This window comes from Alosa pseudoharengus, unplaced genomic scaffold, assembly GCF_046254945.1.
Source record: "Alosa pseudoharengus isolate Yale_2024_CS ecotype anadromous, Long Island Sound unplaced genomic scaffold, YU_APseudo_1.1 YU_APseudo_1.1_scf_1, whole genome shotgun sequence".
NCBI classification, from domain to species: domain Eukaryota; kingdom Metazoa; phylum Chordata; class Actinopteri; order Clupeiformes; family Clupeidae; genus Alosa; species Alosa pseudoharengus.
The window spans coordinates 31,866,770-31,886,284 of NW_027468564.1; the positions used below are offsets into that span (position 1 = coordinate 31,866,770).

A 19,515-nucleotide genomic window follows, 5' to 3' on the forward strand; every position below is an offset into this window, starting at 1 on the left:
GCCCTACCCTCCTTTTGGGGGGTCCAGTCAAGCGGGGGGGCTACAGATCAAAACAAAAAACGATGGTTCCATGCTATTCATGTGGGGCTACATGCCCACCAAGTTTCGTGTACCCTGGTCTTTCAGTGTCCCGGGAATCCTTGACGGAAAATTGGCCATGCGAAAAAAAACAAAAAAAATCTGACTAAACCTATATGACCGCCGCTTCACTGCGCGGCGGTCATAATAATGCAGGCTACATTTTTTTGCACAACATTGCTCTGCTAATAAACATAAAAACAAACAAGTGTGATTTCCTGTGAAATCCCTGACTGCGCCTTCATCATTTGTTGACATCAAACCTGGAGATGAACGAACAGCAGCTGTTGCCAAAGTTCCCTTGCGTGTTTTTCTTAATTAGGCGACTTTTTTTGCGGTGACGCTTAAATTCTAGGAGTGGCGCTGCACCGCTGCTGAATACATAATGGGGGAAACACTGGTATCTACATGGACCGGGTTGGGTGTTGCACCTAATGTAGTAAATCAGCACGTTACAATTAAGGATTTATGTGTGTGTGTTAAAATGTCTATTATTGGACAAACAAGATATTCAGTGTCGGAGTGAAGATGTAAGGAGCAGAACATAACAGAAGATGCCTGTGTTCCTGTTTGGCTGGTGATCATGTTAAGTGGTGATATTTGCATAACATCAGTGAATATTCATATCAAGGCCCTGCCGACTTGTTAACAGAGCTTTGCTCTGCCTCCGCCCCTCGAGTGCCGGAGGTTCCCATTTTCACGAAGCCTACAGAAAGCGACAGAATATGAAGAAAGACATTGCCGAAAACACGCGGACCAAACACGCGGACCGGTTCATGTAGTAAGGGATAACGGCCGCCGAGGTGTCCTGTTATACGGAATTAATGGACGAGGGCGAGGGGCAAAAACTCCCCGACGCGCAGCGGGAGTTGCCTCTGCCCAAGTCCATTAATTCCGTATAACTGGACACACCTCGAAGGCCGTTATCCCGCTTATCACCCGGTTGCCAATGTAAACACTGGAAACACTACTTCAGCTTGTTGTACAACTTTAGCATGGACAGTTAGCTTGTTTACAGTTGATTCCATTGTTGGGAAGCCTGCAACCAAAAGATTCTAGAGCGCTGCAACTGTCGTCCTACTATAGTTGTTATAGTTACCATTCATAAGCATTGATATAGAACGGTGTCCTGTTATTCAGAATTAAAGGCCACCCGCCAGCCAATCAGAAAAGAGTATTTCTTCTCTCCGGGTGATAATAATGTATAATGCATGTCCGCTTAAGCATTATCCACATAAAATGCTGTGCAAACAGGAAAGTGTCAAAGTAAAACCGTTTCTGTTCATCCAGCATGTGTCGTATTTGTGTGGATAATGCTTAAACGGACATGTATTAGACATAAACTGGTGATGTTTTCAGCAAAATCCAAACTGGCACACTGGAAATCAATGATCTACCAGAAGAGCCTTTTGTGCACGTATCCTATGGAATCCTTTCCAGACTGACCTGCAGAGCAAATTTGCTAACAGGTTCGTCTGGATTCACCCGGTCTAGTACACTACCCAACTCAACCAGAAATGTGTTTACTGCTTATTTCACTTGTGGTATGTATTGTAACACATTAAAACACCTAGTGGACTATGTGCTAAAAAGTTTTTGCCAGAATGGTTCTTTAAAACAGACGACTAATTATCTAAAAATGAACATGCAAATGTTCATTCATTTAAAGCTAGGGTTTTTGATCATGATCATCAATTCAAATTTATTTATGTGGGTTGCACCACATGAAATGAATAGAGAAATGATTAGGTTTGAAAATCTGAAAATCTGAAAGTCTGGGAGGCTTCATTTGCCCTTCCCTGGGTTGAAATCCAATCCCTGTCTTCCCCCCATCCTCTGTATAGACTGTGGCAGGTCAAGTTTTAAACTTAAACTTTTGTGAAACTTATGTTTAATAAAGTAGTGCATCATTTAAATTAGGGATGCACCGATATTGAAATTCTGGGCTGATGCTGATATTTAAAATTTCACTTTGGCCGATAACGATACCGATATTTTTTTTTTGATACACCTTTGCTGGCAAAAAGTATTCAAAATACATTTCAAATTAGAAGAGAGAGCAGGGCTTAAAATTCATTTTTCAATGAATTGGGGGGGGGGGGGGGGGCCTCCTCAGTAATATTGAATATACTGTAGTGTGATCATTCACACCAGTGGCCATTCTAGATTCAGCTTGACTCTCTCCACAAACACACAAAGACACACAGAACATGTTTCTTTTTTTGTTTCATACATTTCATATATTTTGAAATTCATATAAAGTGTATTTAGTTAATAATGTATAGTATTTTGTAATCTGCATAATTACTAGTAAACATATTTAGTAATTTGAATACTTCATATTGATTTTTTAAACTATTACACTTAGGCATATCTTTAATGTGGTGTGTAGGTCTAATTGAGTGCCTGTCACTTTAAGAAATACGTAAGGGATAATGTATAGAACGCCGGTCATTATTGGGAAAATAAGTCCCTACAGGGCGAACCGGACCCCGACGCGCCAGTGGAGGGGTCTTGTTTCGCCCTGAAGGGACTTATTTTCCCATAATGACCGGCGTTCTATATATTAACCCGCTTATTATACGGCTACTTGCCAAAACGAAAAAATAAACTCCACGATATGTCTCTTTACATTTATTTGTTACCGTTTCGTCGTGGCTTTTGCTGAGAAACAAATAGTTCGCAACACACGCTGAACTTGAATCAAACATTCTTTAGAACACAGCTGATCAACCGTCTGCATTCACTTTTGAATGAAGTTCCAATGCAAGAAGTGACCGGAATACTTGCGGAGTGATATGATCAGCAGCACAAAACCCGTTGCCATTGACAGCGGTAATTATATGTTTGGAAATTACATGAATTTATTTTACCGTAGAACGTTGGGAAATCCCATTCAAGTCAATGGATTGTTCTACTAGCATTGTGAAGAGCTGTATAATAAGTGAGAGTAATTAGCCTTCAGTCTCACGGTTAGGCTAGTAAATAAAAGTTGCGCATAGTGCATAAGGATATGTGGATGCAATTCATTATGTTTTCTAAGTCATTAGATAAAATTAATGTTCAACACTAACAAGTCGAATAATATTTTTCTGGGATCATAGAAGTGTGTCTTGCAATGTTCATTAATGATTTTAGTGAGCACTACTGACAGATGTGACTTGAGCTTGTGGGATAGTTAGCAAGGAGCGCTCTCCAGATGTAAAAGTTTGTCATGGTTGCGTAGCCTTTTTGAGTAAGCGCAAAGTGGTTCTCTCTGTGTGTGTGTGTGTGTGTGTGTGTCTGCGTGAGGCTATGTTCAATAAAACTCGGTAGTTGATCCATCTGGTCAATAGCCCCTCATTCACACCCCTTCATGATTAGATTAACATTATCAGACAGCCTGTAAAGTGTGTGCGGGAATTTCTTGCGTTATGATGGCTAGAGTTGCAGGACTTGAACAAATTATGCGCTATACCCGCAATACCACAGTGAAATTTAGGCCCTGGAGAGAGAAGAAAATAACTTTAATCTAGCATATCCCTAAGCTACTCCCTATGGAAAGTTTTCAGATCTGCACTCTTAGGATAGGTTGGCGACGCTTATCAGCGAATTAGTCATGGCCAGCATATTTGAAAATATCGGCCACTAATATCAGCCGTTTTGCAGATGGCCGCAGCAAAAAAGGCCCATATCGGCCGATACCGATAGCCTGCCGATATATCGGTGCATCACTAATTTTAATACATAGAATGACATAATATATATTTACAGTGAAACTCCTACCTCCCTGAGAACAACATTTCTTGGTAGAAGTAAAACACTCAGTTTATACTTGTTGAGAAAGAGTATCACAAGAGACCGGATCTGATTCTGGATATCCTCCCTTCTGCATCTTTTCTTGGCAAGTCCAAACTTACAGAATCCCGTGATGTTTAAAAACACATGGGTGTCTGAAGTTTTCAGAGGCTGGAGAATCTCAAACATTGTGTCAGTTTTGTGTATTACAGTAAGTGGTGGAGCCTCATCACCTGCAGAAACACAACAGGACAAATAATCTTTGTAAAAAGTGTATTGTAAATGAAGAAAGAGCTGATTAGCAGGCACAGCAATCAATCAACTATGGCTTGATTCAATTATTGTTTTTAACATGTTTAATGATTGCCATGTTAAGTGAGTGCAGTTTGAGTGTACAGTAATTTCCCAAGTATTAGCTGCACTGTGGGCCAGATGTATATAGATTTGCGAACACTGCGTTGTCAGCACCATGGCCAACCTGCAGAAAGTGCATGCTGAGCTTCTTTAATTTACATCAGGGGTCTCCAACAGGTAGCTCGCAAGCTACCAGTAGCTCCCCACCTGTTTCTCAGTAGCTCTCAAAATAAGGTTCAAGGAAAATGTTTGCGAATTTGATAACAATGTCACGTGGTACACTAGGCTGGGTGAACTCAGCCTGATCTGACGGCGGTTTCTTTTCTGCCCTGCAGCTCAGGCTGGAAACTTGTGCATCTTTTTCTCCTGCTTCCGTTACACTTTTGCGGGGGCCAATCACAAACTGGCTTATCCACCTGGCGCGCTTTTGGCAGGTTTAAAACGATGACGATAGCGGGAGAGCCAGGAGTTTTCACGTCGCTCTGCCAAAGTCACCCAGTTTGTTGGTCAGATTGGAGAAAAAGGTTGGAGACCCCTGATTTACATGGTATTTATCAAACATGCCGCTAATTGGGTAATCAGCGCCTCTCTCCGCCCCCTACCGCAATTTGCAAACGTTCACAACTGAATGGCATACTTCAACCACAAGCGCAATTGAATGATGTTAACTGATGACAACATTAAAAGGAATCAAACGTTTAGCAATCATGAAATAATACAATACATGACAAGATGTCAACAAGCAGGGAGATAATGAAGAGTAGTAGTTCTACTCAAACTTCTTGTGGATGTAGGCTATGGAAGATTGGTCAAATCTAGCAAGTAGGAAAGTTTAAGTGGATGACGTGAAAGTAAGACATTCGAAAGGCCAGTGAAAGTTAAGGTTGCATTTAATATAGTACAAAAAAATGGTGCTCTGAATAGCGATTCTGTTGTCTTTGATTGTCTCTTATTGACACATTTAACCACAATTACAGCCGTGGCCCACTGGTTAGCACTCTGGACCTGTAACCGGAGGGTTGCCGGTTCGAGCCCCGACCAGAAGGAATGGCTGAAGTGCCCTTGAGCAAGGCACCTAACCCCTCACTGCTCCCCGAGCGCCGCTGTTGTAGCAGGCAGCTCACTGCGCCGGGATTAGTGTGTGCTTCACCTCACTGTGTGTTCACTGTGTGCTGAGTATGTTTCACTAATTCACGGATTGGGATAAATGCAGAGACCAAATTTCCCTCACGGGATCAAAAGAGTATATATACTTATACTTAATTTTAATTAACACCTGCTTTTACAAGGCGGAAATATTTCACCGCAAAACAGGTCTGCCATACATACAGGGAAATACCTAATTAGGCACATTTTACACTTCTCCTCCCATCTTTTTACACAAAACTCCCACTTTCCCCTGAGCCTATTATGAATGCATATAAATGACACGGAAAAGCGCAAATTGCCACTTTCAGTTCCTGCGACAGGCAATCTGCGTTGCGAAGAAAATACGCCTTAAGTGGACGCAAAAACGATAGTACATCTGCCCCTGTGTATAAACAGCAGGACAGTGTTTTAGCCTAATGTAAAAAATATATATTGGCCGCACCCATATATTATCCACAAATGATTAAATAATACTTTACAATGAATCTGAATCAGATCATGATTTAAGACTGAAGAAAGAAGAAAAGAAACTAGATGAAGCCTGATCGCTGCAGCTGCCTACTATGAAGTGAAAGTATTTCCACCATTTTATAGAAGTCACCTTATAGTAGAAAAAGGTACGATTGTGGTAAAGCAAATTGCTGAGTGGTAGGATGATCTTTGATGCCATTTTATAGAAAACCAATTTTAACTTTGATTTTAGTCAGGTGGTTATTGATGTGGGTGTTAATGAAAGAGATGAGTCCAGGGTATTTATAGGAGCTGACAAACTCCAGTGGCAGGCCATTAGCATGAAGTCCTGTTGACCTGGGTTCCTGTTCGCTAAACTTTTGTTTTCCTTTCCTGTTGGTTAGCAGTTCATATACTGTAGAAGCACCTAGCATAATTTGACTTTAGCGGTGACAAATCCTGCTGAGAGAGAGAGAAAGAGAAGGAGAGAGAGGCACCCGCAAAGTGGTCCTGTGCGTGTGTGTCTCTGCATGGGGCTACATTCATTTGAAGTCAGAAGTTGGTCCATCCAGTCAATAGTCCCACATTTATGCCGCTCCATTATTAGATAAGTATAAGTATTAAGTATATATACTCTTTTGATCCCGGGAGGGAAATTTGGTCTCTGCATTTATCCCAATCCGTGAATTAGTGAAACACGCTCAGCACACAGTGAGGTGAAGCACACACTAATCCCGACGCAGTGAGCTGCCTGCTACAGCGGCGCTCGGGGAGCAGTGAGGGGTTAGGTGCCTTGCTCAAGGGCACTTTAGCCGTTCCTACTGTTCGGGGTTCGAACCGGCAACCCTCCGGTTACAAGTCCGAAGCACTAGCCAGTAGGCCACAGCTGCCCCAACGTTAACGTTCTGATTAGATTAACGTTATCAGACAGTGCTGTAAAATGTGTGCAGGAATTTCTCGCATTATGATGGCTAGAGTTGTGCAATCCTGCGCTGAAATTTAGGCCCTGCATACACACACCAACATTTAAACAGCCACTCACTAGAAATGATCTGGCAGTGTGGAAATCCCAGCTGGCTGACCGTCCCCTGAAGACCTTTCATCTTGAACAGAGGTCCCGCTGCCACTAAACCTTCTTGTTCCAGCTTCTTGTAGTCCCAGGGAACTGTGTCGTACCGCACCTCAGCTGCCGTGTCCGTTTTGAAGATCAGGCCTGTGTAGCGACACTGGTACACACCTGCAGAGCTACAGCTGAACCTGTAATCAGAGCCACAGGGACAAGCCAATCATACGCATTTATCCAAATTTGAAAAAAGGTTATTGTGTGCAAGACCCTCTGATGGTGTCAAATCAATCAACCTGTATGTGGTCCTCTCTGAAGATGCAGAGGTCTCTGGTGTGAAGACCTACAGTAAGAGAGAAAAGTACCCAATGATATTAATATTGTGTGTCTGACAGGGAAATGTTTACAATAAATATGTTATATCAGTTAAGATATCTTTATTAGTCCCCGACAGCTAACCCATCCTTGAAGGGGTTAAAAGTGCATTAGCATACACTGTATAAATGCATGCAATGTTAAGAATAATAAATAGACAAATAAATAAGTAAGTACTGTAGCAGTCATACATCACCTGTCTACAGACACACACTCACACACACACACACACACACACTTCACCTGCCAGTGACGGAACAGAACAGCTCATTTAACAGTCTAATAGGAGAGGGAATGAATGAGTTGGCACAGCGGTTAGTTTTACGTATTGGCACATGGTACCGCCGACCTGACTGCATGATAACCAATTCATTGCTGAGTACATGATTTGGTTGGCACGATATTCTCTCTGTTTTCTGAACCACCCGTGTTTTCCAGAGAGAACAGAGATCTTCTAACTGGGTATCTATATACCCATATAATATAAATAATAATAATTCACACACATCACATACCTCTACATTTCCTTTGCATTCTCCACTTTCAGCATTAAAAACATCTTCCCCTTTCCCTGTAAAACCACAGATTGAAAATGTATAGAGAGAACATAAACTGTACTTTACAGATTGCAGACATAAATGTGGTGTCAATCATACCTTCACTTGGAGGGTGTCCAAGAAAATGTCTATGGAAAACAACAATAAGTCAGTTTTATTTTAGAAATTGATGTACAAACAATGTATTTGTAATAAGCCTATCAAACTAAACATAGCTGTATAACGACTTTATTTAGTTCACCTTGTTGGCTGCGGTGGAATGGATATGTGTGGTAGCAAGGCTCCTGAGGGATAAAGGTTCTCACTGCTCTCTGTGTCACTTTCATCATCATCACCACCACCATCATAATCTTCAAACAAATAAACTATTAGAGTCTCACTTATTAACCAATAAAGCAGAATTCCGGCAGGAGAATTTTAGCCTGGGCCCTGTAGCTAGATGTCTGCTAGATGTTGAATACTGATCCCAAGCCCCACCAAGCTCCTCACCTCCAATCTAAGTTTAGCATGACCATTAACACCAGGATGAATAGCTTCTGGGTGAAATTTGTCCCTTTATCTCCTAATAGCTGGTCACCTTGTGCCATGTAATATCACTTGGACATTAGCAGCAATTAGCTAACTAAGCTAGCTAAAAGGCTGAGGGTGTGCCAAGCTTGTGTGGCTGTTGGGCGGGGCTAGGAATCGGTCAACTGTCAAACTCACCCGAACACAATAGTGTCATACATACACAGTCAATCTCTGTAAGGGATGTTGTTGCCTACTCATTATTATTTTCGTAATTTAAGTGCTTGATCATTTTTTTTTAATAAACAGCCTCTTTACATTAACTGGGTTCAACAGCCATAGTGGTATCTCCATAAGAATCCTGTCCATAATCCACTGGTTATGATGGTTTGAGCCTCTTTAATGTCAAAAAGAGCTGCCTACTTTGATGTTATCGTCTGCCCATTCTGATAGCATTGTAGCCTTGTCATTCCCACCACTAGCAGGATAGCTATCTCGATAGGCTACTGCACTAATTCTTTTCCTTCGTTTTTTCCACCAAACAACAGTATTTAACAGTGTTTAAACCACTAGTATTTACCACTAAAGTTGCACGGTAATTTACCTTGGGAATCAATGGACAGTACTCCAATGAGGTCACTGTAGAATATATGCAGTATTAACATAAATATTCAGTAGGTTACATACAGTAGGCCTAGTATTAGCATAAATATATGTTCTAACTAGGGCTGTCAAAATAACTGATTAATTTCGATTAATTCATTTGAGAAAAAATAACTGATTAAAAAAATTAGTGCAGATTAATCGATTCCGTATGACCTTTGACCCCGAGCCATTCTAGTCAGTAAAAATTAGACTGTAAAATGAAGGGGAGAGAAGAAAACGTGCTGCCTGGATCATTGATTGGAACATTTACTTTTAAAAAACGGCCTGATGGTGTTGATAAAAAATAAAGTGTTGAAAATAAAGTCCTGTGCAATGAAATGCCTTGTATGTGAAAAAAAAAACTTCTTCCCGAAGCACTTTTGAATTTATTTCCTCAGCATATTAGGTCATATCATAGATTATTATGGCAATTATTTGAACAGTGAAAATAATAATAAATGATTCATTTGAATTGAAATATTTAAAATACTTTCACAGCAAAAATTACTAATTAATCGATTGACAGCCCTAGTTCTAACCCTAACTCTTAACTTGTACAATCACATTTCTAAACAATACAATGCACATCAATACACAGACAGTTCTGTGGTCAAAATGTTTAGCAACACTAATGCAAATACTCAGTTGTCTAGAGAGTTTCAGATGACAGGTGAGATTTAGCATGGACATGGAAAATCAAGCACTATCCACATACAGTTTAAAGTGTTGCAGTTTAGTTAATTCATCCATGCTTCTTTTAATTTAAAATACAAGTAAAAGGGAAACAGCTATGGATCAAATCTAAACAAACACTTGGAGCTAATGAATAAAAAAAGACAAAAAGTTAAATCAATGATAAAACTTTCACCTGAATGTCTTTGTTTTACTTCTTTCTTCTGAGGGTCCAGGCTGACTCTGAAAGCTACCTCCTGACCACAACCTAAGCTACTGATACTTGTCTTAATGCCTACATGGTTGGTTAGGTTGTATTATACCGGACTTTGTGGTAAATAAAAGAAAAAGTAAATGTTGTCATATCATATCAGTTGTTGCCACCCTGTGATTACACCACAGGGTGGCAACAACTCGAGATAGGAATCATGGCGGGATGTACCATCTTCCCACTTGCTTTTACAATGGCAATGGAGGTCATCATTAGGGCCTCAAAATGGGTAGTGGGCGGGGAGAAGTTGCAGGGAGGGCCACGCCTCCCCCCGATTAGGGCTTTCATGGACGACATGACATTGACAACCGTTCCGTGCACCAACAGGTTGCTGGATAAGTTAAATAGCAATCTGCAATGGGCCAGAATGAAGGTGAAGCCAAGTAAGTCTAGGAGTCTCTCAATTGTTAAAGGGAAGGTAATAGATAAGAAGTTTGCTATAAATAAAGAGCTGATTCCCACAGTTTTGGAGAAACCAGTGGAGAGTCTGGGAAGGTGGTATGATGCAAGCCTTAGTGATGAATCACAGGTTGAAGACTTGAGACAGGTCACTAGGCAAGGTATTGCAAAAATTGACAAGTCAGGGCTGCCAGGTAAGCTCAAGCTGTGGTGTTTGCAGTTTGGTTTATTGCCTCGGCTAATGTGACCATTGACAGTTTATGAAGTTCGTCTGTCAAAGGTAGAGAGGTTGGAAAAAATGATCAACTCCTTTGTCAGAAAATGGCTCGAAGTCCCACGCTGCTTAAGCAGTGTAGCCTTGTATGGGAAGGGCATTGTAGAGTTGCCAATATCTAGTCTGACAGAGGAATTTAAGTGTGCTAAGGCTAGATTGGAAATTACTCTTACTCAGTCCAAGGACCCAGTGGTGAGGAAAGTTGCACCCACAGTTAATGCAGGGAGGAAGTGGAACCCAGAACAGGCAGTTAAGCAAGCTCAATCAGCATTGAGGCATAGGGATATAATGGGCCATGTGGAGCACGGGCGGGGGGGTCTAGGGGTGGGCGTAAGTAAACCCTTGTGGAGTAATGCTTCTGCAGGAGAAAAGAGGAAAATGGTGGTGGAGGCAATGCATAGACAGGAGGAGGCTGTAAGATGTACTAAGGCAGTGTCGCAGGCAAAACAAGGGCAGTGGGTGAACTGGGAAGAGGTGGAAAAAAGACTGATTAAATGGAAAGATCTATGGGGCATGGAAGCTGGTAGGATCAGATTTATGTTAGGTGCTACATATGATGTGCTCCCATCTCCCAAGAATTTAAGTCAATGGTTTGGTGAGGATGATAAATGCATACTTTGCTCGTGTGTGGGCAGCCTCCTCCATATCCTATCAGGATGCAAGGTAAGTCTCACCCAGGGGCGGTATACGTGGCATCATAACCAGGTATTGAAATGTGTGGCAGCGGCAATAGAGGATACAAGGAGAGAACAGGGTTCTCAAGTCTCACGCAATGGGCGTGAGACACACGCATTTCAATGAATTCACACGCTCACACAACACACCTGGTATTTCTCACGCAGATAAAAAAAATGACTCCCTATATCTGATCATTTATCTAGTAATTAATGGACGCTGCGCAAGCATACAAATAGATGTCGCGCAAATTTTTAAGCATCTAGCCACTCGCCATCCAATAAAAAAGAAATAGTAACAGCCAATCAAAAAATAGCATTTGTTGTCGGCCTATCCGAGTAAATCTCCATTGTCGCTACGTTATCAGACGCATCATGACGCATCGTGAGTGAAAGAGTTGGAAGAGACTGTTGACTGCATGGTAAGTAACTGCGTGGTAATGTATTTCTTATTTTATTTCAAAATTGACTCACTCATCTTATGGATATGGATGTTTAAAGCAGAATGAAGTTATAGCAGGGGTGATTGTGTTTCTCTGGATTTCCCTTTGTATGGAGTGTGATTCTGTCAACTTTTCCAATAGTTATGGAGGGAGGAAGGGGCTCACACCCGCGAAAATGAACGTTAATTAGGTCAAGTTTTTGTCATTTTTTTTTTTTTCAATTCAGAGAAACACAATGCTACACAGAGCAGATTTATATCCTTCCTGGATATTAATCATTGCATCCTGTCTGTTTCAAGATGCCAGGGAAGAAACAGTTGAGCCTTAACTCACTCTGGGCACTGAAGGGTAAGCCCCCTAAACAGGTTGCCAGGGCAGAGGAGGATGAGGAGAGTGTGGAAGAGGTGATGGTGGAGGCAGTAGAGGAGAGAGCAGAGCAACAGACAGAAAAGGAGACATTAGGGGAGATACCTGATGAGACGCAGGAGATCAGCGAGACCATAGAGGAGACATTAGGGGAGATTACTGATGAGACGGAGGAGATCAGCGAGACCATAGAGGAGACATTAGGGGAGATTACTGATGAGACGGAGGAGATCAGCGAGACCATAGAGGAGACATTAGGGGAGATACCTGATGAGACGGTGGAGATCAGCAAGACCATAGAGGAGACATTAGGGGAGATACCTGATGAGACGGTGGAGATCAGCAAGACCATAGAGGAGGATGTGGACAAGACCAAGGCTGACAGAAAGAGGGCACTAACTGGAGCAGCAACCTACAGGACCACATTCAAAAGTGAATGGTCATCTAGATGGCCATTCATTACTATAGGCACCACCAGCTCCTATTTCTGGTGCTCTGTCTGTAGACAGGAGAACTCCTGTGGCCATCAAGGTGTGGCTGATGTAAATAGGCACATTAAAAGCAAAAGTCATCAGGCCAAAGAACAGGCACTCAAGTCCTAAAGTCGGATAGCTTATTTTTATACACCATCACCATCTGTTGGTGGCATGAACATCCAAGAGGCCAAGGTAGACAGTACATGAAAAACAAAAACGTGATCATGTTTGCTAAATAGCACTTAGTATTAGCTTATATTAATACACTGTTGGATGGAATGCAATCAACTGTTTCTGTTGCAGACAAGAAGAGCTGAGGTAAAAATCGCCGTTGCAATGGTCCAACATAATGTGCCATTTGCAGTAGCAGACCATTTCAGTCCATTGCTGAAGGAATGCTTCAAGGACTCCACTACTGCACAGAAGTGTGCCAGCACGAAAACAAAGTGCATTATCAACGAAGCAGTGGCACCACATTTCAGAAATGAATTGGCGATGAGGATGAGGGAAAATCCTTTCACACTGATCACAGATGGGTCAAATGATACAGGTATGTTTGTTTCCAGCACCCATTTCTTCGCAAAACACACACACACACAGCAACACACAATGTCTGTATGATGTGTTGCTTTAATTATTAAATTGCAGGACTAGAGAAGATGAACCCACTCACTGTAAGGTTATATGACAGTGACACCAGTAAAGTTGTCCATAGGTTTTTGGATATGTGCACCACCAGTGGCCGTAGCTGTGGCACAGTTGAAATTATATACCAAAAAATGAGTGAGGTCTTGGAGAAACATGCCATACCATGGAAAAATTGTGTAAGTCTCTCAATTGATAATGCACCAGTTAATACAGGAGTCAGGAATTTGATTGCATCACGAATTCTGAAACAAAATGGCAATATTTACATCCATGGATGTGGATGTCCCTGCCATATCCTCCACAATACTGACAAACAGGCAGGGCAGAGGTTCATGGAAGTAAGTTTGATCACGTATGCTCTCCTTGACCTATCCATTAAGCCTAATGCCAAGTAAAAATGTTTGTTGTACTGTAGTGAAATAAATCTTTGACCAAAATGTAATGTGATTATGTACTGCAGATATCTGGTTTTGACCCAGAGGATCTTATTGGATGTTGACTATTGGTTTAGGGGAAGCACAAACCGTAAAGGTTACCTGGCAGGTTTGTGATTTAACTAGCACTAGTACAAATTAATTACATTGTCATTGGTTTGATATTTAAGATGTTTTATATTCTTTTACAGAATTTTGTGACTTCCATGATAGCGACTACCTGGAAATATTACATAACGTTTCAGTGCGATGGTTGAGCCTTGAAAGCTGCGTGACTCATATTCTACGGTAATATGCGCCACTTGTCAGCTACTTCAAGTCTTTAAGTAGGCTACATATTTCATTGACACTAAAACACTAATACAGATTACTAAAGACATAAATGTATACTTATATGCACAACCTGTGTTTTATTATTCTCAGATGAAAAACAACCAAGGTTCCGAAGGCTGGTGGATGCCTTTTCCAACCCACTGACAGAAGTGTACCTTCTCTTTTATCAAGGAACATTGCCAGTTTTCTCCTCATTAAACCTCCTCCTTCAGAGAGAGAGATCATCCATCTTCCTGCTCCATGAAGAGGTAAAATGGAAGGGTTGGGATATACTGCTGCCAAGAATGTGTTATTTTTTATTATTATTTCATTAGCTGATATTTTGTTTGTTCAAATGTTATGTGGAAATCCTTTCTGAAACACAATTTTGTAGATGGCAAAGTTCATCCGTAAGCTGTGTGTAAGGTTTCTGAAACTAGTAGCATTACAGGGTAGAGAGGCACATGACATATACTACCAGGACCTATTGAACCAACTGCCAGGTAAGGTTCCCATAATACTTATATACTGTCTGCTCAGTGACCATAAATACACTGGAGGACTGTGAGGACTGTTCTTTGGTGATCTCACTGATGTGATGGATTGTGCTTAAAGATGGTTATTGAAGTTGACATTTGTTGTTGTTCCTGATTGTTAATTAATTCTGTTTGGAATCCTATGGACGAAAGACTCAAACTGACCTATTTTGATGTGTGTGATTTGCTTTAAATCTGAAAAGCTGAATATTGGGTTCACCACCAGAGCTACTCTGAATAGGCTCCTTGAGGCAGGGGACATTACATCTCAGAAGGTAGAGAGATTCCAACAGGCAGCACTGGGATTTTTTGTCAGGGCTGTGGAGTATGCAGTGGACAAACTACCCCTGAAGGAGGTCCTGCTTAAGCATGCCAAATTTGTTGATGTGCAGAAGAGGACAGAGTGTGGGGTGGAAGACGCCATTTACTTTGTTGACAGGTAAGGGTTTGCACATTCCACATTTCCACAAGTTTTCACATTTTGAACAGATTGTGAAATGATATGAACACAAAACAAACACTGTTGTTTCTCCCACTGTATCTTAATCAGTTCAATGCAAATGTGTTCTTTTTAGGTTTCTGAACTCCTTCCTTTTCAAGGACCACAAGAGCATGATCAGCTCAGCGAGGAGGTCATGGAATACCAACTGATGAACATCCCCATGCCCCCAGACCCAACCACCTTTGACATTGAGTCATTTACTTAATCAACATAATAAAAGTACAAATATTTAAGAGAGTAATTGGGCCTTCTTGGTTCATTTATTCAAAGGTGACTGGTATGGACAGATTTGGGAGGCTGTCTAAAATTGCCAAACTGGTTTTAGTTCTTCCCCACTCCAATGCGGACGCAGAGAGAGTGTTCTCCGTGGTGGGGTTAAACAAAACAAAAACAAGAAATCGGCTGGTTCTAGATGGAACACTTTCATCAATCATGACCGTGAAAATGGCTGGCCTTGAGCCACAGTGCTTCAAATGGATCCCCCTACCTCTGTCATCAAGGCATCGAAATCTGCCACAAATACTTACAACACACACCATTCATAAATGCACGCACGCACACACACACTCACACACACACACACACACACACACACACACACACACACACACACACACACACAGCACTGCTGTTTAATGAGCTCATTGGGGTTGTATTTTGTGAAATCTTTAATTAAAACAATTCTTTGTTAATTTGTCTGAATTTGTATTTTATTGCAGGTCAGTTTTGAACAGTAATTAAAATTGAACTTAAAATTCAAAATTTTTAGTCGCCCCGCCCCTTACAGATGACATCTCACTCCAAACCTTTAGTGAAACTTGAGAACCCTGAGAGAAGTCAATTCATTAGCAGCTAGTAAAGGGGTAAGGCAAATTAACTTTGTACGTCAGGGGGATAAACCTGTGTAAAACCGGCCAGTTGGAAAATGGAGTGGACTGGGAAATGACTGGGAAATGAAGGTTGATCTTGGCCAGCAGATGGCGGTACCGCCACATATAGTGAGTACTAAACTACGACCCGACCCGACCCGACCCGACGGCAATTATTTTAGTCGAAGAGTCGTTTTACTATTGACCACCTATTTATTTTTGGTCTCCCGTCTCAAATGGCTCACTGTAATGTTATTAACTCATTCAACTCAATAACTCAATAACACTGTAACTGTTATTAATGTTATTAAAAAGTAGGGCCTACGACTGTCTTTGGATATTAAACAGCCTACTTAAACTTTGGCAGTCATGTTTTAAACCCTGCTACGCAAGTGTAAACGCAAGTAGGCTACCAAACTGTGCCTGCCTGCTTTCAGCGCGATTCATTATTAGGCATTTAAGCGGGGTAGCTAAGCTAGGTTACGCTAGTACAGGCTCTGACTAATATAGTATTGTGGAAATTGCAATAAATGAAGTGAAGAGAGTGGCTCACGTTGACAACGCAACGGTGTGTCATTTATTCATTCATACAAAAAAAAAGTTAAAATGAATATGCCGTGCCCTTGATATCAACAATCAAGGTGCGCGTCATTTCCCATGTTCAATAGGTCACGACGTGTATTTTTTAGCGTTCAAGCCAACTGATAAAGTGAGGTAACCTACAGTGGGTCCCTGTTAAGTTTGGACGGGTTCCTTCAGGAATCACGATCCCCATTTTCTCGGCAGAAATGGCACAAACTGCAGTTGACACAAACAACCACAAGGTGTCACTTTGGTGCCACTACTATTTTTGATGCGACTTGACTTACTGCTTCCATGATGCAGTTTCCAAGTCAGTAGAACAATCAGAGAAAGCTGAGCCATTACCAAACATATATGATAATACAATAGCGTGAGTTTATATATCTTATACCCTATTTGTCACGGTTACTTATAGATTTGATAGTGAAACGATAAGAGCATAAGAGACTTTCAGCGGGGGCACGGGAACTTAAATTGATCACGGTAGTTTAAGCTTACACTTGACAAAACATTCTAATATGAAAATGTAGATGCAATTGTTGTAAAATGGTGCAGCTCCTTTAAGAAAGCACCGTGTGCAGGGATGGAGAGAGAGAAAGCGAGAGGGGATAGGCCTATGTGTGTTAGAACTTAGCGTGTGGAAAAAGTACGTGCTGTTGAGACTGGAGCGAGTCATATTCAAAATAATGCAAAAAAAAGCAATTATCCTCATTCATTGCAACCAAAACATGCCTGCTTGCCGACGTTCAAACGAAAAATATATCAAAGCACCTTTTGCATTTGAATGTAGCACGAAAAAATGTTTAAACAGCTGGACAAATGGTTTAGCTAATTGATTATATAACCTGTACACCAGCAATTGTTGAACATTTACCTGTACAAGTACATTGACAGTAGCCCAGCCTAACAGCATGCAGTGTTGGGCAAGTTACTTCAAAATCGTAATGTACTATGCATTACTCATTACTGTCATTTCAAAGTAATTTGTTACATTATAATATTACTGTCTCTGAATTGTAAGGCATTACACTACTATTGCATTACTTTTAAGTTACTTTCACCAAAATATCTAGAAATATGGATTTGCCATTCTAAATGCAGTTTATTACACTCAATGCAGCTTGCTCTTCCAATGGAGGGAGATGTGGTATAGCATAATAACTGAGCTAGGCTTAAGGCAACAGTAGAATGCAATAGGCGCAGTGCTCATAATGCAATACAAGGAACAATCATAGTCAGAATTTTGTTAAAAACCGACAAAAGGTCAAAGTCTGGTAAATTGTGATAGAAATACTGTAACTTTAAGGCCTAGGCCTACTCATTAAAATCAATAGAGAGCCTACTATATTGTAAATCAAAGCTTAAAGGAACCGTATGTAAGATTGTGGGCAAAACGGGTACTACAATCACTTTCAAATTACTGTAGAGCGGTGTATCCCCTTCCCCTCCCCTCTGACTGGCAGAGTTGGCAACCGGATGACGAAACACTACTGACTTTGTGATTAGTAGATAGGTGGAGGGTGGCGCATTAGGCCAAAACACAACATGAACACATCAACATCAGTTGAGGGCTGCAACTTCACTTTTTAAATGACAATATCCTGGCCAGACTACTGTTGTCAGTGATATAAGTATTTGAAATGAACATGATTTCTTAATGTCTAGTGACATATCAGGGCAATTTTATGATTAATTGAAATACATTTTTTACATACAGTTCCTTTAATAAAGACATGTCAAGATGGTGGCCTGCTGGCCATTTCGGTGCCCTAAGTGAGTGGCTTTGAGTGAGTGACATTTAAATGATAACTTAAACACCTAAAGTAAAATAAAAGGCCTATTATTTACAGACCATTACTGTGTATTTTTAAACATTAATTTCTGAAGAAATGCTGTTTTACTTATAAATGGTGCACTGTCACTTTAAGAGCATTGATCGATCTTTACGTTGTCATAATGCCCTTTTGCTAGCTCTTGTTTACAAGCCTTATTTGTTTGAGTTACATTGATAGCACAATATTAACAATAATATGCACAATGTTAAGTTGTTTTAAGCAACCTTCATTGCTTTGGAAATGGAAGTATATGACATGTTGCTTCACATTTCGTGAATACAAGTGAATTATGAGCCTGGTATCCACCTAGCTATCTGAATGGAATGCGTTTCAGTCGACTCAGCATATCATGTGCTTCATGTAGCCTAAATGCTTGGAAAACGAATGATTGAAGACCCACCAATTCTAGTACTACGTGGTGATTGAGAGAACCCAAAAGGTATCAAACTTGCATGTAACATCGTGTTAGTGCATTTTGACATTGTAAACGTTATTGATGAAGAGTGAAACGCAGTTTGCAGTAAAGCTACTATTCATTGGTTACATTTGGGTGCCCCCTCTGTCCTTTGGTGCCCAACGCAAAGTGCGTGATGCGCGTGGTGGGAGCGGTGGCACTGCCAGGCTACACAATCTTTTTCTGCATTTCTATCCCTTTATTCTCTTCGATTCAAGTTCACAGCACAAAGCTGGCATGCACAACAGCATAGTTTGTGTTTTATCAAGAATCAAAAAGATTAGCGTGGCACTACTTTAGATGTTTCATTAATTTACTTGTGCTATTTCGCGAGCTGAGAGATCTTTCGGTTTCGCACACAAAGTGCACTAACTATTATGTTCTTCATAGCCTTGTCTCTGAAAGGCTGAAAATAATGAGCGTAGGCTTATGTCCATCCAGCAAATAGAGTCCGCCTGCGAGTCTGCTGCAGCCACAATCATATTCAACCAGTATCAGGAGATAACGTTGTACTATTTTGCGCTGATTTTTTCTCCTCTGTTGTTCTCGCGTGGTGTTTGCGAATATGTATCAAAACAAAACAAGCACCTAATTTTGGGTTAAACTGCATTGTAACGCGCGTTACTGAAGTTTGTACCGAGTAAATATTACCCAATTTTTTTTTTGTAATGCCTTACATTACCGCGTTACCGCAAACAGCAATATATTACAGTAATTACATTACTTTTGTAACGCATTACTCCCAACACTGACAGCATGTTGTAGGCCTACTGTAGAAATGTCACTTAAATTGCAACCGCAACATGCCTGCTT

The 19,515-nt window shown here is 40.9% G+C and overlaps 1 protein-coding gene across 3 annotated transcripts in view; it reads right to left on the reverse strand.

Moving 5' to 3' along the window:
• The window catches only part of LOC143125341 (uncharacterized), a 263,904-nt gene that overhangs the window by 24,164 nt on the left and 220,225 nt on the right, over positions 1–19,515 (reverse strand). For all 3 annotated transcript variants that reach the window (XR_012987252.1, XM_076286721.1, XM_076286733.1), the window contains exons 13-19: positions 8,915–8,949; positions 8,045–8,153; positions 7,903–7,931; positions 7,762–7,817; positions 7,168–7,214; positions 6,851–7,065; positions 3,844–4,088 (exon numbers count right to left, since the gene is read on the reverse strand). Coding sequence is in view for 2 of the 3 variants with exons in the window: in XM_076286721.1 (XP_076142836.1) it covers positions 3,844–4,088; positions 6,851–7,065; positions 7,168–7,214; positions 7,762–7,817; positions 7,903–7,931; positions 8,045–8,153; positions 8,915–8,949 (736 nt within the window). In the remaining variant the exon portion in view is untranslated. The remainder of the gene's footprint in view (positions 1–3,843; positions 4,089–6,850; positions 7,066–7,167; positions 7,215–7,761; positions 7,818–7,902; positions 7,932–8,044; positions 8,154–8,914; positions 8,950–19,515) is intronic.